Source organism: Notolepis coatsorum, assembly GCF_963971535.1.
Source record: "Notolepis coatsorum genome assembly, chromosome: 5".
Lineage (NCBI taxonomy): Eukaryota > Metazoa > Chordata > Actinopteri > Aulopiformes > Paralepididae > Notolepis > Notolepis coatsorum.
The window spans coordinates 192,937,793-192,965,416 of record NC_140169.1 but is presented as its reverse complement, the minus strand read 5'-3'; the positions used below and the strand labels follow the sequence as shown (position 1 = coordinate 192,965,416).

Genomic DNA, 27,624 nt, shown 5'->3' with positions numbered 1-27,624 from the left:
GTTATCCAGCTTACTGAGCTTACTGAAGTTATCCAGCTTACTGAAGTTATCGAGCTTACTGAAGTTATCCAGCTTACTGAAGTTATCCAGGTTACTGAGCTTACTGAAGTTATCAAGCTTACTGAAGTTATCAAGCTTACTGAAGTTATCAAGCTTACTGAAGTTACTGAGCTTACTGAAGTTACTGAGCTTACTGAAGTTATCCAGCTTACTGAAGTTATCGAGCTTACTGAAGTTATCGAGCTTACTGAGCTTACTGAAGTTATCCAGCTTACTGAAGTTATCCAGCTTACTGAAGTTATCCACCTTACTGAAGTTATCCAGCTTACTGAGCTTACTGAAGTTATCCAGCTTACTGAAGTTATCGAGCTTACTGAAGTTATCCAGCTTACTGAAGTTATCCAGGTTACTGAGCTTACTGAAGTTATCGAGCTTACTGAAGTTATCAAGCTTACTGAAGTTACTGAGCTTACTGAAGTTATCGAGCTTACTGAAGTTATCCAGCATACTGAAGTTATCCAGCTACGAGGAACGAGGCTCTGTCCAAATAAAGACGATTAAAATAAAAGTGTGTATTCTGTTCGCCAGGATCCAGACAGCGGTTCGCCAATCACTAGTCCTGCCTAAATTCCAATAATTTTGCAATTGTGCGTCTGGTGTTGCTTTCCTCACTGGCTTCCTCCGGGTGCAGATCCTCAGTCTAGCACCTCCCAGCAAAGGTGTTCTTGAGGTCAATCAACATCACTAAAGTTGGCTAGCTAGGTTATTAGCATAATCTGGCATGATGGAGAGACCTATAGGTTACAGCAATGGCCCTATAGCCTAGATCTCTGCAGGATGGTGAGCTAACAAAGTATTTATACAGGAGAGTAGACTAAACAAGTGGAGCACTGACGTACATAATATTAATTATAGATGTGTCAGAGACATCTAGATAATGACGTACTTGAGACAACTGTGTGTGCATGTGTACAACCAGTTCATGTGTAGAGGGAGTGAGAGGGGGGTAGTGTGTGTAGATGGAGTGAAGGCTGTGTGTGTGATGGTAAGAGAGCGAGGGAGAGAAGTGTGTTGGTAAATTTCTCTTATCACACTGCACCCAAAGACTGCTCCAGGGGTGCTGTGCTGCAGATGACTGACCGCTGAAGAAATGCATTCTGGGTATGACTGGGAGGGATAACGTGTTCAGCTGAGCCTTGTGTAAAGTGAACTTTTGATCACAGGATGCTGGAGAACGGGATGTGGCTGCTGACACACAAGAGAGCAATGACGCCCCTTTTCCAGGACCTTCATCCCCCTCCAGTCGAGACGCGAGGCGTCCCTGGGAATGTTATTTTCCGGAGCTGCGGACTCCAAAGACGCCAAACCTGGATTTTTTCTTTGGCAGTGATCGACTACCAACAGTAAAGAACTATATTTACCTACCAGTAATCTACAAACGAGTAAAAAAATAAATACATTTACCTACCAGTAATCTACTACCAAGTGTAAAAAGAAACTACATTTACCTACCAGTAATCTACTACCAAGTGTAAAAAGAAACTACATTTACCTACCAGTAATCTACCACCAAGTGTAAAAAGAAACGACATTTACCTACAGTACCAGTAATCTACTACCAAGAGTAAAAAGAAACGACATTTACCTACCAGTAATCTACTACCAAGTGTAAAAAGAAACTACATTTACCTACCAGTAATCTACTACCAAGTGTAAAAAGAAACTACATTTACCTACCAGTAATCTACCACCAAGTGTAAAAAGAAACGACATTTACCTACAGTACCAGTAATCTACTACCAAGAGTAAAAAGAAACGACATTTACCTACCAGTAATCTACTACCAAGTGTAAAAAGAAACGACATTTACCTACCTACCAAGAGTAAAAAAAATATTACATTTACCTACCAGTAATTTACTACAAAGAGTAAAAAAGAAAAACATTTATCTACCATTTCACGAATTTTTTTTATTTAAAATAATTTAAAAATTTATTTTTAAAGAAACACTAATATTATGGGAAATGTTCTTAGTCTTCCCCAGAGTCAGACAAGAAGATAGATACCAATTTCCTCTGTGCATTCAGCAGAATGCTATCCAGCTTAGCAAATAATGAATAGAAGCGGATACTAAGATGAGTTGGCTTCACATCTATAACACTGTGTCCTTGTTTGTGTACAATGATTATCACTTTTTTATTATTGTTTTCTATTCTCCCTGCAGGGGGTTGTAGGAGACACAGGGGCTCTGTCTGGACATAACCCTGGGGCTGGGGAGCCCTCTGTCCCTGCTCTGGACTTAGATGGACCCACTGAGGAGTTTAACCTGGGGACCCCCCGGGTCAGAGGGGACTACAGAGAGCCCAGCACCTCTGACCTCGGCTCTGTTACACTGGAGATCACTAGAGTGAGTTGTGTGTGTGTGTTTTTATTTGTTTATTTATGGATCCCCATTAGTCTACACCCATGGGTGAAAGACTATTCTTCCTGGGGTCCTAACCTAGAACATTACAGTACATTACATTACAGTAACAAAAAAACATAAACACCTTAGCCTAAGCACATTCTCAACATCTTCAAAATCTCACAAAAAAACACACTGGCTCCAACTACAAATACTAACTAAACTAACAATACTAACTAAATAAATCAGTAACTCAAACTGTATTTCACCATTCATAACAGCATCCTTCAACTTTTTCTTAAAAGTAAATTTGTTGCTGATCATTATCTTCACAGGTATACAATTCCAGTATGCAGCAGCTCTATACATTATGGTTCTCTTAAGTGCTTTTTGTTCTTGGTAGAGTAAGATGAAGACCCACGGCGTGTCTGGTGACATAGCCATGTCTAGTATTGGTGGGTTGTAGTTCTAGTTGTGTGTGTGTGTCAAGTAACGGAGCACTAATCACTTAACGTGCTGCTCTATCAGAGTGCTGAGCAAATGCCTTTAATGACCCATCCACAGATTTGACAGATGTAAGAGCCATTTCTTCCGTATACTGAGCTTAGTCAGAAAGTGCAGCTCAGAGTGAGCAGAACTGAGCAACCTGTTAAAGTGTGTTTTGCTCTCTGAGTGAAGCTGAACTGCTCAGTTACTTAATGCACCCATCTTCTAAAAATCTTTTAGATTTTGCAGTGAATTTCGGGGGGTTCCGGGGCTCTCCCTTGCCATCTCCTCTGACCACACACGTCTAATTTTCAGTAATGATGCCTGAGGAAGTATAACTTGATGACTGGTGGAATGGTGAAACACTGTTGGTCGTAATAATGTAGCTATTATTCTTTTTCAAGATGGCGGAGTACGAGAGTGATCTGGGATTAAGTAGGAGACTCATCCTTCACATAGCTTGCCAGGTCAGGTCTAGACATGGGGAAGTCAGATTTGTGTACCATAACAAATACTGTATTGACCATATTCACAGTGGCCATTTTGCTCTTATGTCATGCTCAGGATGGGATTCTTTTGCACTCTGTTCCCAGCAGAATGTCCGCCACGTGAATGTGGTCAATGGCTGAATATTTGGGGCTGAAACTCATTTCTACCAGATGTTGTCACTGATGCTTTTCTCTTGACTGTGTAGCTTGTGTCCAAGACCCCCTTAAATGCCAGAACAGAACGACATCATCTCGGGTCCCCAGGGAAAGAAAACGGGTTAGAAATCTCTTTCTCTCATTTTAAATCCCTGAAATGAAGTATCGAGGATATTACTAATTCATCTGCTGCAAATCCTGGGTGTGAATGTCATAACTGGAATAGTTTTCTTTTTAATCTTTTCAAATTTGCTGTGAACTTTGAGGAAAAACGATTGATTTTGGTGAGCATGTGACATTACTCTGCGAAAGCTAGGGTATGTCCTATCATGATATTTAAAATGTGATGTGATATACTACTGCAAAAAAACGATATGGCCACCATTTAATTTATTTTCCAAAACATATTTTCTCCTACTCCTTCTATTCCATTCTCTTGATTCTCAATAAACTTGTGTGGCATTTTTAAAGTTGTGTAAAGACAAGTTGGTAGGCCAAAACATTGGCTGGATTTGGGGCACTATCAAATGATATTGAAGTTTGGGGTTGTTTCAGGGATATACCCTGCTGTCGGTTCTAGTTTAAATTCAAATTTACCAGTTTGTGATAATTGTCTCAGTAGAAATAGTTTACATTTAGATGTAAACGTGGGGCAGCAATAGCCCTCAATGTGCATAATGGTATAATGTAGAGAAAGTTCCTGAGTTGTCTTGGCTCTTACCTCCATCTTGCTTGTAGGGTGCAGTGTCTGTCTGTGATCTCAGAGAGTGAGTTTCTGAGTTTACCCAGTTACATGAGGCAGGTGTCCTGGAACAGCCTCAACCAGGCCGTGCAGAAGATCAACAGCACTGCTGCTAGGCAACACCATGGTCAGTTGGTGATCTCTATTGGATTTAGAATTATTAAATTGGAATTTGGGGTAAATTGTTATACTTGTTAATTACAGAACTATGAAATGATGTAGATAAAATAAATTAGTAATGCCTTGTCTTATAGGGACTGGTACCGTACAACTTCATTGTGCTGTAATTAACAACACGAGTAGTGGCCATATTCAAACTAATTTACTCACAATAAATTAATGTGCACTGTTTAGAGTTTTTGGATGTGTGTGAGATGTGCAAAATAAAATCAGTTTTTTTTGGTGAAGTGGCCCTTTAAGTTTAGGCTCTACAATATCAACATCTGAATCGAGGCAGAAATCTCATACCTGTCCAGTCTGATCAACTACTGTGTCTGATGTGCTGTGGCGCCCTCTGCAGGACAACAAGCTGATTATCTGATGAAAGACCTGAAGAGGATCGCTGAGCTGGGAACCAAGGCTCCCATCTACTTCCTCTGCCTCAAAGAGCTGAAGAGACTGGAGCACGTCGAGGGGGTCGGGAACAACGCAGTCTACAGACTGCTCTCCAACTACGGCTGGGGTTTGAAAGCATCTCGTCTGAATCCAGATCCTTTCAAATCCTAACAAAATCATGAATAACTTTAATCTTGAAAGACTGGGTTCTAGGGTTGTTGTAGGAGAGCAGGAATATAGGATTTGTTTCTGACTGAACAAATCTGGGTATTTTACTAACTGGTTCCAAAACAAAACCAGCTAACAGAATGGAACCCAACCCTTTCTCCAAAAACTTTAAATTTGGAACGTTAGACGTAAAAGGAACAACACTACTGTGGTTATAAACTCTGATGGATGTTTTGAAAACGTTTTAAAATGTAAGCAATTTGATTTATCTCAAGCCCCGCCATCTCTTCTCAATCACAACTGTTTCTTCCCATGACACTGCTCAACCTTTGTGTACAGGTATGGATATGGTAATAGAAGACATAGATATAGGCTATATTTTGGGGCAGTTATCCTTTAAGATAAAACTATTTCGACTTGAGAAACTGGCAGATTACTTGTAAAATGTGTTGCCAAATATCTAATGCATTAGTCAATTTGTACATTTGCATATATTCTGTGTGTATTTGGTAAACCATGTAATAAATTTAAGTACAGTGCTGGGAACATTTTTCTAATACTGTGCTCCAATACGCAATTTGAACAAATCACTACAGTATACATTACAAATTCTTAAGGAAACATTTTAATCACAAGGAAACATTTTAATCACAACAAAAAAACATTTGCCAATCTCTATACGATGACAACCCACACAAATGTATAAAACCTTCACATAATTTTAATCGGATGACCTCTAGGTTTGCATCCTATATTCCGCTGTAAACAACTCACCAGTCATACTACGACTTGACTTAAAAACCAAACCAAAAACACTTCACTTGGTATATAAAATACAAAAAAAAAATTACTGCTCAACATGGTCTCATAAAAGCAATTTAGGACTAACACCAGCTTTACCCAGTGGCTTACAATGGTGAAAAAGATTATGTCCTTAACATGCTTTTGCAGGGATGAGATCAGGACAACAGTTGTTTTTAATCCAGAGTGTCTCAAATGTGTCTGTCAGTAGGGCCTCATGCGGCCTGGGCCCTGCATCAGGGGGGCTCGGTTAGGTGGCGTGATGCTGATGTCCAAGTAGTCTCCGATCTGGAAACGTTGAGATAGTAAAGTCATGGAATCATCCGCACCCTTACGGCCCGACACCGTGTTGCCTATGTCCTTTACCCTGAAACACACCAGAGAAGGTTTTAGAGATCTCTAGGCCTAACAAAATTAATAGTTGGTTTCCGGTTGCCGACCGACCCTGCCGATTTAGGTGCGACCCAATATATTTTATGAGTTTAAAAAAAATAAACGATTTTTTTTAGAATAAAGTTTCATAGAAATCTTAGTCAAACATTTAGTATTATGGATATTAAACATGCTGGCAGAGTACATGCATCCATGTTGTTGTGAACATTTTAATTAAATAAAGAAATTCCCTATCCATAGTCGCCGTGGGAAAGAATAAAATAAAAAAATAAAATAAATTCCCTACCTACCCATGGCCAAACTGACAACCAACAGGAAACCAACAATATATTTTACTTTGCCCTATTAATCCCTGGTCCTGTTTACCAACCATCAGGATTTCTCAGCACAATCATCTTATTGGGATACCTGCAGCTCCGACTAGTTAGCCACAAAACTAATGCAAAGTCCAACAGTCCGGTCTGTACATTGTACAAGCCCTGAAATAAACACAAACCTACTCCCCGGTGCACCCAAAGTAGGTTTCAGAATTTATTTCGGGGCTTGTACAGACCGGACTGGACTTTGCATAAAGTGTGGCCCCATTGACTTCACATTTGTTTTGTAGCCAACTGGCAGGGGCTGTGGGCATCCAGTATGAAGAACAGCAGGGACTGAGAAATCACTACTGACATCATTAGTAAGTAGGATATGGGGTTAGGACCTTGAAACATGGTGTATAAAATCTCTTAAGCCCTCAAACCTAGAAAAAAGGAATTAAAACTGGTTTAATGCTGGTTTAGTGTCCTTTGTTGCACTGAGAAGCATACATGCAAGCTTGTCTCTGAGGTTCTGGATAGACTGCACTGAAGCATACCTGTAAGCTTGTCTCTGAGGTTCTGGATAGACTGCACTGAAGCATACCTGTAAGCTTGTCTCTGAGGTTCTGGATAGACTGCACTGAAGCATACCTGTAAGCTTGTCTCTGAGGTTCTGGATAGACTGCACTGAAGCATACCTGTAAGCTTGTCTCTGAGGTTCTGGATAGACTGCACTGAAGCATACCTGTAAGCTTGTCTCTGAGGTTCTGGATAGACTGCACTGAAGCATACCTGTAAGCTTGTCTCTGAGGTTCTGGATAGACTGCACTAAGCATACATGCAAGCTTGTCTGAGGTTCTGGATAGACTGCACTGAAGCATACCTGTAAGCTTGTCTCTGAGGTTCTGGATAGACTGCACTAAGCATACATGCAAGCTTGTCTGAGGTTCTGGATAGACTGCACTGAAGCATACCTGTAAGCTTGTCTCTGAGGTTCTGGATAGACTGCACTGAAGCATACCTGTAAGCTTGTCTCTGAGGTTCTGGATAGACTGCACTAAGCATACATGCAAGCTTGTCTGAGGTTCTGGATAGACTGCACTGAGAAGCATACCTGTAAGCTTGTCTCTGAGGTTCTGGATAGACTATAGCGAAGCTGAAATTAGTGCCTTTTTTCCGGGCTTCCGGATACACTTCTTTGACGAGACTGGTCATCTCTTTCAAAGTAGCATCCATCCTGTAAGAAGAAAAAAACACCAGGGATAGACAAACAGGATCAGCCAGTGAGCCTAGATATTCTTAATAAGAATCTTAGTGCCAAGACATTCAGTTGAATGAAGTCTGGTTGAATGGAACCCTGGAGTGTTGTTTACCCCCGCAGTGCGGCTGGTTTGTGCTGGGTGAACACAGTAATGGAACTCTGGTTTGCACCAAACAACCACACCCTGGTCCACCTATTAGGGGTGGTCTCAGTCCACTTCCAAGTGAACCCTGGAGCCGTTTGTTTGAGGTGTGACCAAAAGCAGGAAAATACCTGAGAAATCATGCCTGTAATGAAGCCGATTGGGCAGTTTTTGTTGACGTTTCCCGTACATTTCCAAATGTGTGATTTTTCATCATAACATTGTTTTTGCAGCTGGTATTGTTCAAAATAGCCAGTTCAGGTGACCGTATCCTAGAAGTGCTGTATAATTCATTACTGACAGTTAATTGTAAAACGTATAGTAGCCCGTTTCCATTTCATAACATTTGTGCAACAAGACAAGGTGGAGATCACATGATTTATTTTGCCCATATATATATGATATATAATCTCTTACCAAAAAAGTTTTTAAATGTTACTTGTCCTTTCGGACAAGTTATGTTTTTGTAGGTTATTGATCTTTTTCTACCGGGCCAGTAGAGAGGGAGGAGGAATGAGAGATAGACCGGGGAAGACATTCGGCAAAGAACGCCGGGTCGGCCGTGTTTCACCGTAGTGCTGTATGCCACTCGGGCGCCCGATGTGTTTCACCGTAGTGCTGTATGCCACTCGGGCGCCTCTACCAAAAAGGTTTTTAATTAAGTTGTATGGTGACATGAATGAAATGGGGCTTTGTATGGCGGATACGTGTTGCCAGATTAGATTGAGAAACCGCCTTACCCGGGAGTGAACGTAGGCTACATCTCTGTGCAGTCAGCCTCCGATGAAAGGAATTAGGACAAAACTACCAAAATGAAGAATTATGCCTGCATGTATGAAGCCCCTTTTTCACAGCATAATGTTGCCAGGTATGGAATTAAATGATGTCCAATGAAAGGCTGACCTGCGTGATCACATGGCTTTGTTTAGAAAGTTTGTTTTGCGTGTGAATCAGAACCGAACCAATAAACGGCAACAAAAGTAACAATTTCACATTTCAAAACCGTAGTCTGTTAATCTTAAGGTTCCTGGTTTAATTATGGCTCCTACTGTAAAAGTGTCCTTGAGCAAGACACTTGACCCCTAACTGCTCCTGTAGCCCCTTTCGTGACTGCTGATGAACGCCTTGCTTTGAATACAGCAGCCACTTGCTCCACCTTACTAGCCATGGGAACATTCACCCTGAAGCACTGGTTATTTACGAACGGTTCGTTCGTTCTTTTTTTTTCCGATTTTCTCCCATCCCAATGTTAGTCGTTATGCCAATTCCCAATCCCCTTCCTGGTCGCTGCGCACTTACCCCCCACAGTCGGTCTGGGAGAGTGGAGGCTACCACGTGCTTCCTCCGACACACGTCCAGCCAATCAACCGCTTCTTTTCACCTGGCAGCGCGGATTCTCACTGAGAGGGCGTAGCGTGTGGAAGGATCACACTATCCCACTTAGATCCTATCTGCGCTTAGCAGGGGCCCCGACCGAACTGTAGGAGTCGCTGTTTACAACGACCCGGACCCAACCCACCCCGCCAGCTTCTCCCACCCTCTAATACTGCCAATTGTATTAGTGTGAACGGCCAGCCAAGCTGGTGACAACCCCGGAGCTGTGAGCTGGATTCGAACAGGCGAATCCAGCCACTCCGGGGTTGGTGACGAACGCAATCTCCGTTACGCCACCTGACCGCCCACGAACGGTTCGTTCTAAATTGATCAGAAATTTCAAAGGTACTCGCCTTTCAAAGTACATTCACCCTGAAGCTCTGGTTATTTACGAACGGTTCGTTATGTCAAAGGTACTCACAGTTGCACGAGGGTTTCACACACAAAAGCGGGTGGTTTGAACGCTCGGCGTTGCTAATAAACATTTAAAAATAAATTATAAACTAGTAAAAATCACAGAGCAGCGTTGCATGAAAATGGATTTGTCTCCTTCCGCATTTTGACATGCCGGAGCGCTGTGATTGGCTTCTTCTCTTCTGCTTTGTCACATGCCTGGTGCGCCCAGCAATCACAGCGCTCCGGCATGTCAAAATGCGGAAGAGACAAATCCATTTTCATGCAATGCTGCTCTCTGATTTTTACTCGCTTATAAGAATTATTTAAAATGTTTATTAGCAACGGCGAGCTTTCAAACCACCCCGCTTTTGTGTGTGAAACCCTCGTGCAACTGTGAGTACCTTTGACATAACGAACCGTTCGTAAATAACCAGAGCTTCAGGGTGAATGTTCCCATGGCTAGTAAGGTGGCGCAAGTGACTGCTGTATTCAAAGCAAGGCGTGCATCAGCAGTCACGAAAGGGGCTACTGCTCCCGATGAGCAGGTTGGCACCTTGCATGGTCGCCTCCGCCGTCTGTGTGCGAGTGAATGAGGAACACAATTGTAAAGTGCTTTGGACAAAAGCAATATATAAATGCACCGTTTAACATTAATTGTCTTGAATGTGTGCAATTTTTTTTTGTTTTGGATGTGTGAGATTATGTGCAAAACAAATCTGCATTATGTTTTGGTGAAGTGCCCCTTTAAGTCTCAAGGCGCTACCCCTGAATAAATAATCAAACTGGAGATTTTCAACAGTGGGCAAATTTAGATAATATATTTCTTCAGTATCGATCCATTGGCTTACCAGGTGTAAATCTGAAGTTCACTTGGTGGAACACTTCCTCTCGCGAACTCGTCCACCCTGTGATGTCTGCCATTGTTGGTAGTGAAGACTCGCAGCAGAAGTGGGCAGGTCTGTGGAACAAACAAGGCCAAACTGTTGTTTACAAAGACTGGTACATCATTACTAGTAACACCTAGACCTAGGTTTGTATATAGACCTTCCAAAATGCTTCGTTGAAAGTGCTCTTCCTATCTCTTCTCGGTTTGATTGAAAACTTTATTAACAGATTGCAGAATGGGTACAGTACAGCTCAATACATACAATTGTTAAGGGGATGCAGACCAGAAAAATACTTTCGTCTTGTTTACATCAGGGTCCCCCACTTTCTATTCATATCGGCAGATCTGAGAAGCTGCCCCGGTGCCCACCTGCCATTTAATCTCATTATATTCGAACCCATTCCCTTTTGGACGCCGTTCCACTCGGGACAAATCCAGGACCGGAATGTGTTTGTGATCAGGTCGTTTGATGGCAAGGATCACACACGACATGGAGACGAGTCGCTGAGTCAAAGACTCTGAAACGCTGGAAGGAGAAGTCTCATGCCTTGATTGATTGAAAAGTTTATTAACAGATTGCAGAATGGGTACAGTACAGTACAGCTCAATACATACAATTGTTAAGGGGATGCAGACCAGAGAAAGACTTTCGTCTTGTTTACATCAGGGTCCCCCATTTTCAATTCATCATAACATATATGACATACATGACATACAGATAGACAGTACTGCTACATCTATACATTTATGACATATCAGATTTGCAAATACAGTAGTTTGTGTTACAAAAGTGTCCAGAAAAAGAGTATATACATTTGGCGTAGAAACTGTACATTGGAGGAGGTTGGGTGGGTGGGGTTGGGTGAGGGCTGTACATTGGAGGTGGGGGGGGGGGGGGGGGGGTTGGGTAGGGGACACACACACATTTTACACTGTACATTGGAATACTGACAAAGCCTTACTTGGTCATTTACTGTACAACTAGGTTAGGACATTTGTAGGGGCCAGTTTCGAATTGCAGTCTCACGTAGGTGTTTTTTGAAAGTGGGTAGTGATTCACATTCCTTTACAGCTTTGGGTAGGGCGTTCCACATTGATGTGGCATAATTGCGAAACGTGTTTAGTCCCTTGTTTGAGCCGAATCTGGGTTTTACATGATTTGTGGAGCTCCCTCTGGTGTTGTGATCGTGGTACCGTATTCACTGACCTTTGGGAAGTATTTTGACATGTACATGGGTACCTTGGTCGCGTAGTGTATCTTGTAGACCAGGCCCATTGCAAGTTGCTCGTCTGAATGTGCTCTATGCACACTTCGTTGCAGAAGGTATCAATACAATACGCCGTTTGTCTGTCTACACTTATCGGCTTGCATGCATGATGTGAAATTGAAACGTGATTTGCATATTCGTTCGTGTATGCATTTTACTAAGTTGTACTAAAATGACTCATGGGTGGAACGAGCAAAACAAATTAGCTTAGCTAGCTGGCTATCTAGCGACGACTATTAGGTTCTAAAGTTACCTTTTCTCTGTCCACTGGCTTCTCCGGTTCTTTCTTGATTTCTTCTTGGGTAACTCTTGATTCTACAGCCATGCCTAACGACTAAGGTTTTAGTGAAGCCAAATAATAAAAGGACACAACTCGGGAGTGAAAAGGGACAATAGTTGTAGCTTCACCAGGTTAGCGCCATACATACAGCCCCCAGGACGCGTGATGATGGCGTCACACTATCGATATCGCTGCTAACCAATCACATCACTGAAAGCAAACAGCCGAAGGTGACGACACACAAGTCCAGCTTTTCTCGTCTGCCAGCCACCATTTTGGGAGTCAAAATACTAATCAAATACCACCACACACACACGCCTCCACGCTTCTTGGCGGCCTTACTATGGTTCACACATGTGTGGTGGCCGGCTGTAGGAACAGAAGAACACCGGGCACCACATTATCCTTCTATCGTTTCCCACGTGACCCCGAGAGAAAACAACGTTGGATCGCTGCTGTGAACCGAGAGGGGTGGGTGCCAAACGATGGTAGTCGCCTCTGTAGTACTCACTTCATCTCAGGTAGGCAGCCTCTAGTACTCGCTTCATCTCGGGTAGGCAGCCTCTAGTACTCACTTCATCTCGTCTCTGACAAGAACAAGTTACAGGTTGATAAAGCCCTCAGCTCGGAACTAGGCAAAATCTGCATATGGCTCGCCGACAACAAACTATCAATACACATGGGCAAAACAGAGTCCATTCTCTTCGGTTCAAATAACAAACTCAGCAAGACCGACGGCTTCTCGGTTACAGTGGGTGATTATCACAAGGAAAGAGGAAATTACCTACCTGGGTTCCATCCTAGAGGCTAATCTTTCCTGTGACAAAATGGCATCCAATGTAATAAAAAAAGTCAACCAACGAACGCGATTCTTGTACCGGATCTCCTCTCTGGTAAACAAGAATACCCTGAAGACTCTAGCAGGAGCACTCATTCAAGGGTACTACGACTATGCTTGCACCTCATGGTACCAAAGCACCTCAAAGGCACTAAAAAACAAATTACAAACATCTCAAAACAAGCTAGTCAGACTACTGCTTGACCTGACTAGCTTGACTGCAACCCCAAACCCCACCCACCCAACCTCCTCCAATGTACAGTTTCTACGCCAAATGTATATAAACTCTTTTTCTGGACACTTTTGTATCACAAACAGTACTGTATTTGCAAATCTGATATGTCATAAATGTATAGATGTAGCAGTACTGTCTATCTGTATGTCATATATGTTATGATGAATTGAAAATGGGGGACCCTGATGTAAACAAGACGAAAGTCTTTCTCTGGTCTGCATCCCCTTAACAATTGTATGTATTGAGCTGTACTGTACTGTACCCATTCTGCAATCTGTTAATAAACTTTTCAATCAATCAATCGGGTAATCGCCTCTGTAGTACTCACTTCATCTCAGGTAGGCAGCCTCTAGATTGATTGATTGAAAACTTTATTAACAGATTGCAGAATGGGTACAGTACAGTACAGCTCAATTGTTAAGGCCAGGGCATGCAGACCAGAGAGACTTTCGTCTTGTTTACATCAGGGTCCCCCATTTTCAATTCATCAAGACATTTATGACATACAAGACATACAAATACGGTTCTGTAAGAAAGAGAGAACATCATAAAAAATAGAAATCCGAAGGGGAAGAAACTACTGAAGAATCTTGAGTAGGCAGCCTCTGTAGTACTCACTTCAGCTCAGGTAGGCAGCCTCTAGTACTCACTTCATCTCAGGTAGGCAGCCTCTGTAGTACTCACTTCAGCTCAGGTAGGCAGCCTCTGTAGTACTCACTTCATCTCAGGTATGCAGCCTCTGTAATACTCACTTCATCTCAGGTAGGCAGCCTCTGTAATACTCACTTCATCTCAGGTAGGCAGCCTCTGTAGTACTCACTTCATCTCAGGTAGGCAGCCTCTGTAGTACTCACTTCATCTCCGGTAGGCAGCCTCTGTAATACTCACTTCATCTCAGGTAGGCAGCCTCTAGTACTCACTTCATCTCAGGTAGGCAGCCTCTGTAGTACTCACTTCATCTCAGGTAGGCAGCCTCTGTAATACTCACTTCATCTCAGGTAGGCAGCCTCTGTAGTACTCACTTCATCTCAGGTAGGCAGCCTCTAGTACTCACTTCATCTCAGGTAGGCAGCCTCTGTAGTACTCACTTCATCTCCGGTAGGCAGCCTCTGTAATACTCACTTCATCTCTGGTAGGCAGCCTCTGTAATACTCACTTCATCTCCGGTAGGCAGCCTCTGTAGTACTCACTTCATCTCCGGTAGGCAGCCTCTGTAGTACTCACTTCATCTCAGGTAGGCAGCCTCTGTAGTACTCACTTCATCTCAGGTAGGCAGCCTCTAGTACTCACTTCATCTCCGGTAGGCAGCCTCTGTAATACTCACTTCATCTCAGGTAGGCAGCCTCTAGTACTCACTTCATCTCCGGTAGGCAGCCTCTGTAGTACTCACTTCATCTCAGGTAGGCAGCCTCTGTAGTACTCACTTCATCTCAGGTAGGCAGCCTCTAGTACTCACTTCATCTCAGGTAGGCAGCCTCTGTAATACTCACTTCATCTTGGGTAGGCAGCCTCTGTAATACTCACTTCAGCTCAGGTAGGCAGCCTCTAGTACTCACTTCATCTCAGGTAGGCAGCCTCTGTAGTACTCACTTCATCTCAGGTAGGCAGCCTCTGTAATACTCACTTCATCTTGGGTAGGCAGCCTCTGTAATACTCACTTCATCTCTGGTAGGCAGCCTCTGTAATACTCACTTCATCTCCGGTAGGCAGCCTCTGTAATACTCACTTCATCTCCGGTAGGCAGCCTCTGTAGTACTCACTTCATCTCAGGTAGGCAGCCTCTAGTACTCACTTCATCTCAAGTAGGCAGCCTCTGTAGTACTCACTTCATCTCAGGTAGGCAGCCTCTGTAGTACTCACTTCATCTCAAGTAGGCAGCCTCTGTAGTACTCACTTCATCTCAAGTAGGCAGCCTCTGTAGTACTCACTTCATCTCAAGTAGGCAGCCTCTGTAGTACTCACTTCATCTCAGGTAGGCAGCCTCTGTAGTACTCACTTCAGCTCAGGTAGGCAGCCTCTAGTACTCACTTCATCTCAGGTAGGCAGCCTCTGTAGTACTCACTTCATCTCAGGTAGGCAGCCTCTGTAGTACTCACTTCATCTCAGGTAGGCAGCCTCTGTAATACTCACTTCATCTCAGGTAGGCAGCCTCTGTAGTACTCACTTCATCTCCGGTAGGCAGCCTCTGTAATACTCACTTCATCTCCGGTAGGCAGCCTCTGTAATACTCACTTCAGCTCAGGTAGGCAGCCTCTAGTACTCACTTCATCTCAGGTAGGCAGCCTCTGTAGTACTCACTTCAGCTCAGGTAGGCAGCCTCTGTAGTACTCACTTCATCTCAGGTAGGCAGCCTCTGTAATACTCACTTCATCTCAGGTAGGCAGCCTCTGTAGTACTCACTTCATCTCAGGTAGGCAGCCTCTGTAGTACTCACTTCATCTCCGGTAGGCAGCCTCTGTAATACTCACTTCATCTCAGGTAGGCAGCCTCTAGTACTCACTTCATCTCAGGTAGGCAGCCTCTGTAGTACTCACTTCATCTCAGGTAGGCAGCCTCTGTAATACTCACTTCATCTCAGGTAGGCAGCCTCTGTAGTACTCACTTCATCTCAGGTAGGCAGCCTCTAGTACTCACTTCATCTCAGGTAGGCAGCCTCTGTAGTACTCACTTCATCTCCGGTAGGCAGCCTCTGTAATACTCACTTCATCTCCGGTAGGCAGCCTCTGTAGTACTCACTTCATCTCCGGTAGGCAGCCTCTGTAGTACTCACTTCATCTCAGGTAGGCAGCCTCTGTAGTACTCACTTCATCTCAGGTAGGCAGCCTCTAGTACTCACTTCATCTCCGGTAGGCAGCCTCTGTAATACTCACTTCATCTCAGGTAGGCAGCCTCTGTAGTACTCACTTCATCTTGGGTAGGCAGCCTCTAGTACTCACTTCATCTCTGGTAGGCAGCCTCTGTAATACTCACTTCATCTCAGGTAGGCAGCCTCTGTAGTACTCACTTCATCTCAGGTAGGCAGCCTCTGTAATACTCACTTCATCTCAGGTAGGCAGCCTCTGTAGTACTCACTTCATCTCCGGTAGGCAGCCTCTGTAGTACTCACTTCATCTCTGGTAGGCAGCCTCTAGTACTCACTTCATCTCTGGTAGGCAGCCTCTGTAGTACTCACTTCATCTCCGGTAGGCAGCCTCTAGTACTCACTTCATCTCGGGTAGGCAGCCTCTAGTACTCACTTCATCTCAGGTAGGCAGCCTCTGTAGTACTCACTTCATCTCAGGTAGGCAGCCTCTGTAGTACTCACTTCAGCTCAGGTAGGCAGCCTCTAGTACTCACTTCATCTCAGGTAGGCAGCCTCTGTAATACTCACTTCATCTCAGGTAGGCAGCCTCTGTAGTACTCACTTCATCTCAGGTAGGCAGCCTCTGTAATACTCACTTCATCTCAGGTAGGCAGCCTCTGTAGTACTCACTTCATCTCCGGTAGGCAGCCTCTGTAGTACTCACTTCATCTCAGGTAGGCAGCCTCTGTAGTACTCACTTCAGCTCAGGTAGGCAGCCTCTGTAGTACTCACTTCATCTCAGGTAGGCAGCCTCTGTAATACTGACTTCATCTCAGGTAGGCAGCCTCTGTAATACTCACTTCATCTCAGGTAGGCAGCCTCTGTAGTACTCACTTCATCTCCGGTAGGCAGCCTCTGTAGTACTCACTTCATCTCAGGTAGGCAGCCTCTGTAGTACTCACTTCATCTCAGGTAGGCAGCCTCTGTAGTACTCACTTCATCTCCGGTAGGCAGCCTCTGTAATACTCACTTCATCTCAGGTAGGCAGCCTCTAGTACTCACTTCATCTCTGGTAGGCAGCCTCTAGTACTCACTTCATCTCCGGTAGGCAGCCTCTGTAGTACTCACTTCATCTCAGGTAGGCAGCCTCTGTAGTACTCACTTCAGCTCAGGTAGGCAGCCTCTAGTACTCACTTCATCTCAGGTAGGCAGCCTCTGTAGTACTCACTTCATCTCTGGTAGGCAGCCTCTGTAGTACTCGCTTCATCTCAGGTAGGCAGCCTCTAGTACTCACTTCATCTCAGGTAGGCAGCCTCTGTAGTACTCACTTCATCTCAGGTAGGCAGCCTCTGTAGTACTCACTTCATCTCAGGTAGGCAGCCTCTGTAATACTCACTTCATCTCAGGTAGGCAGCCTCTGTAGTACTCACTTCATCTCAGGTAGGCAGCCTCTGTAGTACTCACTTCATCTCAGGTAGGCAGCCTCTGTAGTACTCACTTCATCTCCGGTAGGCAGCCTCTGTAGTACTCACTTCATCTCAGGTAGGCAGCCTCTGTAGTACTCACTTCAGCTCAGGTAGGCAGCCTCTAGTACTCACTTCATCTCAGGTAGGCAGCCTCTGTAGTACTCACTTCATCTCAGGTAGGCAGCCTCTGTAGTACTCACTTCATCTCTGGTAGGCAGCCTCTGTAGTACTCACTTCATCTCAGGTAGGCAGCCTCTAGTACTCACTTCATCTCCGGTAGGCAGCCTCTGTAGTACTCACTTCATCTCAGGTAGGCAGCCTCTGTAGTACTCACTTCATCTCAGGTAGGCAGCCTCTAGTACTCACTTCATCTCAGGTAGGCAGCCTCTGTAGTACTCACTTCATCTCCGGTAGGCAGCCTCTGTAGTACTCACTTCATCTCAGGTAGGCAGCCTCTGTAATACTCACTTCATCTCAGGTAGGCAGCCTCTAGTACTCACTTCATCTCTGGTAGGCAGCCTCTGTAGTACTCACTTCATCTCAGGTAGGCAGCCTCTGTAGTACTCACTTCATCTCAGGTAGGCAGCCTCTGTAATACTCACTTCATCTCAGGTAGGCAGCCTCTGTAGTACTCACTTCATCTCCGGTAGGCAGCCTCTGTAGTACTCACTTCATCTCAGGTAGGCAGCCTCTGTAGTACTCACTTCATCTCAGGTAGGCAGCCTCTGTAGTACTCACTTCATCTCAGGTAGGCAGCCTCTAGTACTCACTTCATCTCAGGTAGGCAGCCTCTGTAATACTCACTTCATCTCAGGTAGGCAGCCTCTGTAGTACTCACTTCATCTCAGGTAGGCAGCCTCTGTAGTACTCACTTCATCTCAGGTAGGCAGCCTCTGTAGTACTCACTTCATCTCAGGTAGGCAGCCTCTAGTACTCACTTCATCTCAGGTAGGCAGCCTCTGTAATACTCACTTCATCTCAGGTAGGCAGCCTCTGTAGTACTCACTTCATCTCAGGTAGGCAGCCTCTGTAGTACTCACTTCAGCTCAGGTAGGCAGCCTCTGTAGTACTCACTTCATCTCAGGTAGGCAGCCTCTGTAATACTGACTTCATCTCAGGTAGGCAGCCTCTGTAATACTCACTTAATCTCAGGTAGGCAGCCTCTGTAGTACTCACTTCATCTCCGGTAGGCAGCCTCTGTAATACTCACTTCATCTCAGGTAGGCAGCCTCTGTAATACTCACTTCATCTTGGGTAGGCAGTCTCTGTAATACTCACTTCATCTCCGGTAGGCAGCCTCTAGTACTCACTTCATCTCAGGTAGGCAGCCTCTAGTACTCACTTCATCTCAGGTAGGCAGCCTCTGTAGTACTCACTTCATCTCAGGTAGGCAGCCTCTGTAATACTCACTTCATCTTGGGTAGGCAGCCTCTGTAATACTCACTTCATCTCTGGTAGGCAGCCTCTGTAATACTCACTTCATCTCCGGTAGGCAGCCTCTGTAATACTCACTTCATCTCCGGTAGGCAGCCTCTGTAATACTCACTTCATCTCAGGTAGGCAGCCTCTGTAATACTCACTTCATCTCTGGTAGGCAGCCTCTGTAATACTCACTTCATCTCAGGTAGGCAGCCTCTAGTACTCACTTCATCTCAGGTAGGCAGCCTCTGTAATACTCTCTTCATCTCAGGTAGGCAGCCTCTGTAATACTCACTTCATCTCAGGTAGGCAGCCTCTGTAATACTCACTTCATCTCCGATAGGCAGCCAGACGTGTCAGTGAAACCATGATTTTGACATGAAGAGCTCTCTATGTGCTTTCCTCTCACTACTAGGCACAGGTCCATCCTGAACTGACTCATTGTTGATAAATGAAAGATTCATTCTTGGGCAGGAAAAATACAGTTGACAGTTTTTCTTGGCTCAACTGATGAGCCATGAACATACTGACTTTGACAAACGTTTTCACTTCTCTCCCACCGACCCTTCCCCTCCTATCACTTTTTCGTCTTTTTTGTCTTCATCCAGGTAAGCAGGTAAAGAACCCGAGGTCGCCAGATTATGTGCCGTCAGTGTTCACCGCAGTACCCTTATCCCCGGAGATGAAGGAACCCGGTGCCTTTGAGCTCTTGGACAAGCAGGAAGCACAGGTAGAGGCGGCAAACGCTCTGCTCTTCCTGCAGGGCCAGGGCAGGTCCCTGGTGGAGGAATTGGGACAGACCCAGCGCCAGGAAGAGGAGGCCGGTGTGGAGAGCGCTTCCTCGACCCTCGTCACCGAGGACGAGGACGATGATGATAACGATGAAACTGAACCTGCGAGTGACAGCAAGAGGGGAAAGTTCTTGCAGAAGTCCGAAACGTCCATCAACTTTGATGACATCTTGAAAGCCCTGAAGAAGGAGAATCAGGCTCTCAGGGAATCTGTAGAGAAAATGTCACTCTCCGAGACCTCTCTGAAGAATGACCCGGAGAAGGTGAAGTTTTACACCGGCTTGCCCAACTACTTTGTCTTGGAGACGGTCATGTGGCTCCTGGCTCCCCACATGGACGGAATCAAGAACATTAAACTCTCCAAGTTCCAGCAACTGCTGCTGACCCTGATGCGGCTCCGCCTCGACCTCCGAAACCAGGACCTGGCCTACCGCTTCGGCATCAAGGTGGGCACCGTAACCAGGACGGTACATCGGATGGTCAACATCATGTCCTCCACATTGGTACCCACGGCCGTTTTCTGGCCCTCCAGAGCCGAGCTCCGGAAGAACCTCCCGGCCGCTCTGCGTTCCTCGCACCCCGACTGTGCTGTCATCATAGACTGTTTCTCTGTGCCCTTCGAGGATGCCGTCTCCCGGGGCAGTCAGCAGAGGGCGATGCACAGCCCCCAGTCTCCCCAGAGAGTGGGAATAAGTAACATGCTGAAGTACCTGATAGGCGTAGCTCCACAAGGTGTGGTCACCTTCGTCTCCAGGGGAGTACTGGGAAGTGTCAGTGACAAGAACCTGGCGGAGGGCTGTGGCTTCCTGTGCAAGCTCCTTCCTGGTGATGTTGTGTTGGCCAATCGGGATCTTGATATCAGCGAGTCTGTGGCTGCCCGTGGAGCCCTGTTTAAAATCACCGGTGGCGGTGGCCACGACGGAGGCAGGGCATACGGCAGCCCTGGGGGCACCCTGCTGGCCGACGCCTCCTCAGAGATGCTGAGTGTGCACGGGCACGTGGAGAGGGTCATCTCCATGGTGAAACAGAGGTACGCCATGCTGACTGGCCCCGTCGAAAGCCCCTTCACCACGGCCTCTGAGCGCATGTCCAACCTCTCCACCTTTGATAAGATTGTGCAGGTCGCCTGTGCCTTAAACAACCTTTGTATTTCTGCTGCTCCTTTAGAATGACTCACTGGCGGTTACTGTCTAGTGCTGCTCAACCTTTTACTGCTTTGGAATTGAATACATGATGGTATTCCCAATGCATCACTAAATCCACACTACATGTTTACTTCAGGACATTTGGTTTTAAAGGGGAATTCTGCTCCCATTCAAAGGACCATACCAGTTAGATTTGCCAGAGATTGTTCCCATTTTAAAGAGATCTTGGTAGACTGAATGTGGAAGTTCCATTTGTAGGGCTTGTAGTAGAGTGTTAGGGAAAGTAAAATTACTCTGGTTTTCAGAAGGCTGAGTTACATACATGCCTAGCTACTTTAAAACAACTTTCAAGTCTCATGGAGTATTTTCCACCCCTTTTCAACATCAATGACAGCTAAAGCACACACTGTATATACACCTACAAACACAACATTTGTTAAAGACAGGGGAGATCTCCAGTAATGCCGAGAAGTAAAACATTTGACTGGTACGGTCCTTTAAGAATTAAATTATGTTATTCCACTTGAATGAACTCCCCTCCAAAGATGGAACCCACTTTACCAATACCTTAATCTGTCGTGGGATCAACATGTACAAATGTTAGTTGCTTAACTGACAAGAAATGGCAGAGTGGCTTTGTGAACTTGTAGAATGTTTGAGATTTAAACCTGAAGATATAGGCCTCCAACGTCTTGGTGTTGTCACAGCTAACCTTATCTTTTACAGTTAATTCCCAATGCAGTGGTACATCTGTGTGTCATCAGAGTCAGGGGTGTAACAACTTTTCCTTTAATTCCTGGCTGTAGAATGTGTTAATGTTCACTAATGAAAACTGAACTGTTCCAGAGAAAAGTAAAACTATTTGTGTGCAGAGACTCTGTGGTGTTCCCTTTTTTAGCATTCGTCTACAGGGCCTGTGTACATAAAGAGTCTTAAGAGTAGGATCTACTGATCTGGGATTAGTGGTCGGGTCACACGACCACATAACTTGACTAGTTAAACTGGTCTCAAATCAGCACTCCTATTCTAAGAGACTTTATAGGCTATGTACAGCCTCAGGTCTCTGCAGAATCATACTGGTATATTGGCGGTAGATTTGATGTCCAAGAGGCAATCTTTCCCAGAATGGAAGCCCCCTTTACATTGATGAATAAGTGTCACTGACGAGGGGGTGAGTTGAGCTCAACTCGTTATCAGTGGAGCTTTTAGAATGTACATTTAATTTGAGATGATTTGATTTGCTTTGTGGGGATGTGGGCCATGTTTCATATGTTATACAATTACTATAATTGATTGTATTAGTTCTGGACAATGATTGTATATTACCGTGCACCAGAGATGTCGGTGTTATTTTACAATGTAGAACTGGCCAGCAGCATTGTCCTCCGTTGCCAGTGCCTTAGTTTGTAATGCTGGCACTGCTGTGACACAATGGCCCTTGTTTTCTACAGATATTTATTTTTGCATCCTATAGAATGCCTCTAGATCAGTGTTTCCTGAACTGGCCTTGAGACACAAAATGGACCGGTTTCTGACAGATTCAGATTCCTTTATTGAGCCATTTGTGTAAAAACACATTGGTAATTGTTGCAGCAATACAGTGTATGCATTTTCTTTTCTTTTTTCACAGTAAACAACACCAACACAGACACATGACAAGAAACGAAACAGTGCAGTGGAGGATTAATCAATAAAATACATATATATATATAAAGTGCAGAGTTCCAGTACGGACTAGTGCAGTCAGTGTCATTGTGCCAGTGTCACTTGGGGGCAGAGGGGGGGGGGGGGACCTGAGGCATTGATCAGCCTGGCGGCTGAGGGGAAGAAGCTCAGTCTGTGACGAGCTTTCACAGCCTTTGGGATCCTCAGCCTTCTCCCAGAGGGGAGCAGGGTGAAGAGGCTGTGACCGGGGTGGGATGGGTCGGCCATAATCTTCCTTGCCCTCTTCAGCGCCCTGGAGTCATGCAGGGACCTGAGGGAGGGCAGGGGACAGCCGATCACCCTCTCCGCGGAGCGAATCACCCGCTGCAGCTTGGCGAGATCTTTTGCCGCTGCAGCGGGGAACCAGGAGATGATGGAGTGGGTAAGGATGGACTCAATGATGGCCGTGTAGAATTGGGCCATCATGGTCCTCGGCAGTTTATATTTGTTTAACTGCCGAAGGAAGAACATCCTCCCCTGGGCCTTCTTGAGCAGGCCCGTGATGTTGAGCTCCCACTTCAAATCCCGGGAGATGGTCATGCCGAGGAATCGGCATGACTCCACGGAGGCCACCTGAGTGCCTCCCAGTATGATGGGAGGGGGCAGGGCTGCTTTCCTCCTGAAGTCCACTACCATCTCCACTGTCTTTTGAGCATTTAGCTCCAGGTTGTTGCAGCTGCACCAGCTCTGCAGCCTCTCGATCTCCCTCCTATAGGCCGACTCGTCCCCCCTGGAGATGAGATGAGACCCACCAGGGTGGTGTCGTCAGCGAATTTCAGGAGTTTGACCGAGGGGTGTAGAGAGGCACAGCTGTTGGTGTACAGGGAGAACAGTAGTGGGGACCGGACGCAGCCCTGCGGGGAACCGGTGCTGGTGGACCTAGAGCTGGAAATGCTCTTCCCCAGCCTCACCCGCTGAGACCTGTTGGACAGGAAGTCCGTAATCCACCTGTGAGTGGAGGCCGGCACCTGCAGCAGGGATAGCTGGTGCTCCAGGATGGGTGGAAGGATGGTGTTGAAGGCCGAGCTGAAGTCCACATACAGGATCCTGACATAGTTGCCAGTTGTTCCAGATGTTCCAGCGTGTAGTGCAGAGTCATGTTCACAGCATCCTCTGTGGATCTGTTGGCTCTGTACGCGAACTGCAGCGGGTCCAGCACAGGATCAGTAATGAGCTTCAGGTGGGCCAGGCCAAAGCGCTCCAGGACCTTCATGACCACAGAGGTCAGGGCGACAGGTCTGTAGTCATTAAGGCCCGTGACCTTGGCCTTCTTGGGGACGGGGATGATGGTTGAGGCCTTGAAGCATGCTGGGACGTGACACAGCTCCAGCGATGCATTAAAAAGGTGCCTGACATGAATTAATGATGCATTTGGGTGGTTCTGGTGAACTTGTTAACTGGTACATGTGTCACGTGACCAACTTATTTTATTTGAGGTGATAGTGTTTGGATTATTTTTTTTTATGTTGTTGTAACTTGTATTGTAGACAAATTATATCACCTACATGTATGTACCAAATGTACACACTTAGAGGTAATGTGTCAGCTTAGGCTGACAAGGAGTTCTGACTTCCTGTGAAAAATACAGTATTTTATGAAGCTGCTTTTTAATCTGGAGTAGTTCTGTGATGTTTCCATGCATCTAGCGGGTGAGGGTTCTTACACGTAAATGTAAGTATTACCGGTGTACCTCTCTTATTAACCATAGGTTGGTTGTTGGGGGTTAAACTCTAAATGTACCAGTTTACCAGAATACCATGTATGCATTGCCTGAACGCATCATTAGCACTAGTACATTTGAATGAGCCTTGTGTTCCTTCCAGGGCGAGAATACATTCACTCCGTTTGTGTCTTGGGCTTAGAATGTTTAAGAATCCCTGCTCTTAATCTTACCCTGAGTTTGGCTAAACATATCCAGCACTACTGTAGTGTACTGTAAAGCATTATTGTTTTTGTTTGAATGTTGTTATCCCATGATACCATTTGCCGGAGAACATGTAAAGTTTGCTTTTCTAGAACATGTAAAGTTTGCTATATAAATTCTGAAAGATTTCAGACTATTATGACTAGAGGTGCACTGATACCAGTATTCGGTATCGGCCAGATATCCCACATAACACTCGTACCCTGCATCGATTAATGTCACAGATGACAAGAACTGAGTACCAGCCCAATGCTATTTAATGATGAGAAAGGATTGTCTTATCAGTTAAAGGAACATGCCAACATTATTGGAAATTTGCTTACCGCCTTCTCCAGAGTCAGAAAAGAAGATGGATACCAGTTTCCTCTCTGTGTGTTCAGTAGAAAGCTATCCGGCTGCAGGCTAGCCTAGCTTAGCACCACTAATTGAAGTGGATACAGACCACTAGCCTAGCTTAAAACTCCGGGAGAGCTAGCTGGTCCATATCCGCTTCCATTCATTTGTGCTAGGCTAGCTTGCAGCTGGATAGCTTTCTACTGAACACACAGAGAGGAAATTGGTATCTATCTTGTTGTCTGACTCTGGAGAAGACGGTAAACACATTTCCTATAATGTTGGCCTGTTCTTTTTAAATTAGAAAAGAAAATGGGAAGTTGCCATTTGTTTAGAAAGAGATTAGAAAACGTTAAAATGTGACTGTATAAAGAATCTTCCCTCGTAATTTTAAAAAGAATAAAATGGCTGTAAAATGTTTTTCAATATCAAGTAAAGTACTCATTTCAGTTACTCTGATTACTTGAAACAAAGTAAACCTAAAACCTAAATACTTGTAGTGGGTCAGTAGAAAATGGTATCACTATGCCTCTAATTGTGACCATGTATAATTCTTTGTCTTGTCTGAGGGATGTTGGAAAAGTGGATAATATACAGTGTTTGTGTCAGAGGTGCCTAGTAGCACACAGTGACCTACGGCTTCTGCTCTCTGCCTCTTGGTTCTAGTATTCTGCTCTGAAGCACTTCTGCTTCTCATGTACACCAAATGTAACAAACAAAAAACAGTCTAACTCTTAGAAATCTTCCTTGCTAATTAAAAAATGTCCTCGCTTATTTGAGTAACATTTTAGATTTCTTATATCTCGACAGTAATCGATAGTTCTCAAAATAAACAAGACATTTGACACTGAAACGAAAATAAGTCGTTCCGGTAAGGAGCGGGAGCGAAAACAATGGCATCCAGTCAAATGATTGGAACGAGTGAGCGGTCTATCAAACCCTCTAGTGACATGCATGCTCATTATGTGCATAACAGTTGCACGTGTACACAAAGGCCTGCTGCTAACACATAGTTGTCTGATATAGCTACCTAGCTGGCCGTGGGTTTGGAGGCATCCTGATGCGTTCTGATTGGGAAAGGCGTTTTCGGTTTAAGGATTTTAAAATATTTCAAATTTCTGCCCAAAGTCAATGGCTGCCTATAGCTACTTTTAACAGAAATACAGCATACACCTTTCAGTAGGCAGTTTCATAAGAGTTCAGAAGCAGTTAAAGGTGCTATCTATAGATGATAACAATAATAATCAATTAAAAAAGAATAATACATCCACAGAGCTTTTAAAAAGGTGCGTAATAAAGGTATTGCTTTCTCCTCCCCAAAAATATTAATGAATAATTAATTTATCATTTGGAAAACATTTTCGGGTCCAAAATGACGTTGTTTGTTTACATGTTGTGTGCATGTATCCTCTCCCTACTTGCCATTTCCCGACATGGAATTATCTATAACACTATATATATCTATAACACCTTTAACATCTAATATTATTAGCTGTCACCACCAGGATTCAGGCTTATCTTCAAGTCCATTTATATTAGGTAAAAACAGACTAATTTGGCACACCCTGGTGTCTTCTGATGATTTGAATCCTTTCTTCACTTTTTTTTGTATTGTTTAATTGTACGTGTCCATGTGTGATGAAAGCATGTCTCCGTGACATACTAAGTTACTTGCTTATATTAATGGAAAATTAAAAGTTTGTGAAATGCAGTGGCCTTTCAATGTAATTACTGAGGAGTGTACATGTGTGTGAGATTGATTGATTGATTGAAAACTTTATTAACAGATTGCAGAATGGGTACAGTACAGTACAGCTCAATACATACAATTGTTAAGGGGATGCAGACCAGAGAAAGACTTTCGTCTTGTTTACATCAGGTCCCCCATTTTCAATTCATCGTAAATTGAGAGTGCGAGTTCTATAATATATTATCCCTGTAATATGTTGGCCATGTGGTAGCCTATAGTAGCTGTACTAATCGAATGGATCATATTGTATAATGTCTAGGGAGAAAGTCTTTTGTTTTTTTAGTACATTGGAGGAAGCCCCGCCTATAATATGTGCGGTGCTGACGTGCGTTGGTCCCTCACGTGACCTCTGGAATGTTAACAATGCACCAAGTGTCCAACTTTGTACTGCATTCTGATTCTGCCTGGAGTTGGGAGAAAATGGAGGCTCATTTCATGATATTTACTCGGGCCCTCCGTTAACAGTGAACTTTATTTACTCGTCGTCTCGATTGTTCCCCAACAAAGAATCGGATACAAAGTTGGCGAAAGGGGGAACCGTTTGATGGGATTTACTCTTCGAATCGAATATATTCATGGCACTTCTATCACATGGTAAGTTCAGAGTTATATGGTTTTCCCCCCAACTATTTTCATTAGCTATAGTTGAGGATGGTGGTGTTTTTTTTATCAGCGTGTTGAATCGAGGAATAACGCAACGGGTTTAAAATCCTCGGGTTTTCACCGCGGACGGCTGCTGGGACCCACTCTGTTCTCCCTACATTGGAATGTCGGGGCTGCTCCGGTTCCTCCTCCTCACCCCGACTCCTGCCCCTTACACAACCTGAGGGCCCCACTCTGTACTGTCCTACAGTCTGCTGTTTTATACAGTTCACTCTGTACTGTCCTACAGTCTGCTGTTTTATACATTTCACTCTGTACTGTCCTACAGTCTGCTGTTTTATACATTTCACTCTGGCCTGCTCTGTACAGTCTGCTGGTTTATACATTTCACTCTGGCCTGCTCTTGTACAGTCTACTGTTTTATACATTTTGTTTGGTGTTCGCTATCAAGTGTATGACACTGATGGTATTCAGTTGAGTACTTTATTGAACACTCGCATCAAGTCCAGCTACTAGCATACAATGCATATCCCTC

At 44.6% G+C, this 27,624-nt stretch overlaps 3 protein-coding genes across 4 annotated transcripts in view; 2 read left to right on the top strand and 1 right to left on the bottom strand.

The window, feature by feature from the left end:
- Positions 1-5,538, top strand: part of ska3 (spindle and kinetochore associated complex subunit 3) — a 48,537-nt gene extending 42,999 nt beyond the window's left edge. The window contains exons 11-15 of the mRNA XM_084314400.1: positions 1,224-1,403; positions 2,225-2,407; positions 3,585-3,655; positions 4,273-4,403; positions 4,797-5,538. Of these exons, the coding sequence (XP_084170526.1) occupies positions 1,224-1,403; positions 2,225-2,407; positions 3,585-3,655; positions 4,273-4,403; positions 4,797-5,002 (771 nt within the window). The 3' untranslated portion in view covers positions 5,003-5,538. The remainder of the gene's footprint in view (positions 1-1,223; positions 1,404-2,224; positions 2,408-3,584; positions 3,656-4,272; positions 4,404-4,796) is intronic.
- A 68-nt stretch (positions 5,539-5,606) lies between these two features.
- Positions 5,607-12,248, bottom strand: sap18 (Sin3A-associated protein). Its single transcript, XM_084314510.1, has 4 exons — positions 12,073-12,248; positions 10,514-10,623; positions 7,607-7,729; positions 5,607-6,167 (listed from the first exon to the last, which is right to left on the bottom strand). The coding sequence occupies exons 1-4, from the start codon at positions 12,142-12,144 to the stop codon at positions 6,005-6,007; spliced, it is 468 nt and encodes a 155-aa protein (XP_084170636.1). The 5' UTR covers positions 12,145-12,248; the 3' UTR covers positions 5,607-6,004.
- Positions 12,249-12,468: 220 nt separating this feature from the next.
- lats2 (large tumor suppressor kinase 2) overlaps positions 12,469-27,624 on the top strand; it is a 124,039-nt gene continuing 108,883 nt past the window's right edge. The window contains exon 1 of one of the 2 annotated variants that reach the window (XM_084314014.1): positions 12,469-12,620. The gene's annotated coding sequence lies outside the window, so the exon portion shown is untranslated. Of the gene's footprint in view, positions 12,621-26,894; positions 27,081-27,624 lie in introns of those variants that run through there. The other variant, XM_084314013.1, reaches the window with a different exon arrangement.

Excerpts from the sequence above, each read along its gene's own strand:
- sap18 (XM_084314510.1), bottom strand. The coding sequence starts at position 12,144 with ATGGCTGTAGAATCAAGAGTTACCCAAGAAGAAATCAAGAAAGAACCG. Across the intron at positions 7,730-10,513 it reads GAACTTCAGATTTACACCTG|GATGGATGCTACTTTGAAAG; the intron begins GTAAGCCAATGG and ends TTCTTCTTACAG. Across the intron at positions 6,168-7,606 it reads CCTCAGAGACAAGCTTACAG|GGTAAAGGACATAGGCAACA; the intron begins GTATGCTTCTCA and ends GGTGTGTTTCAG.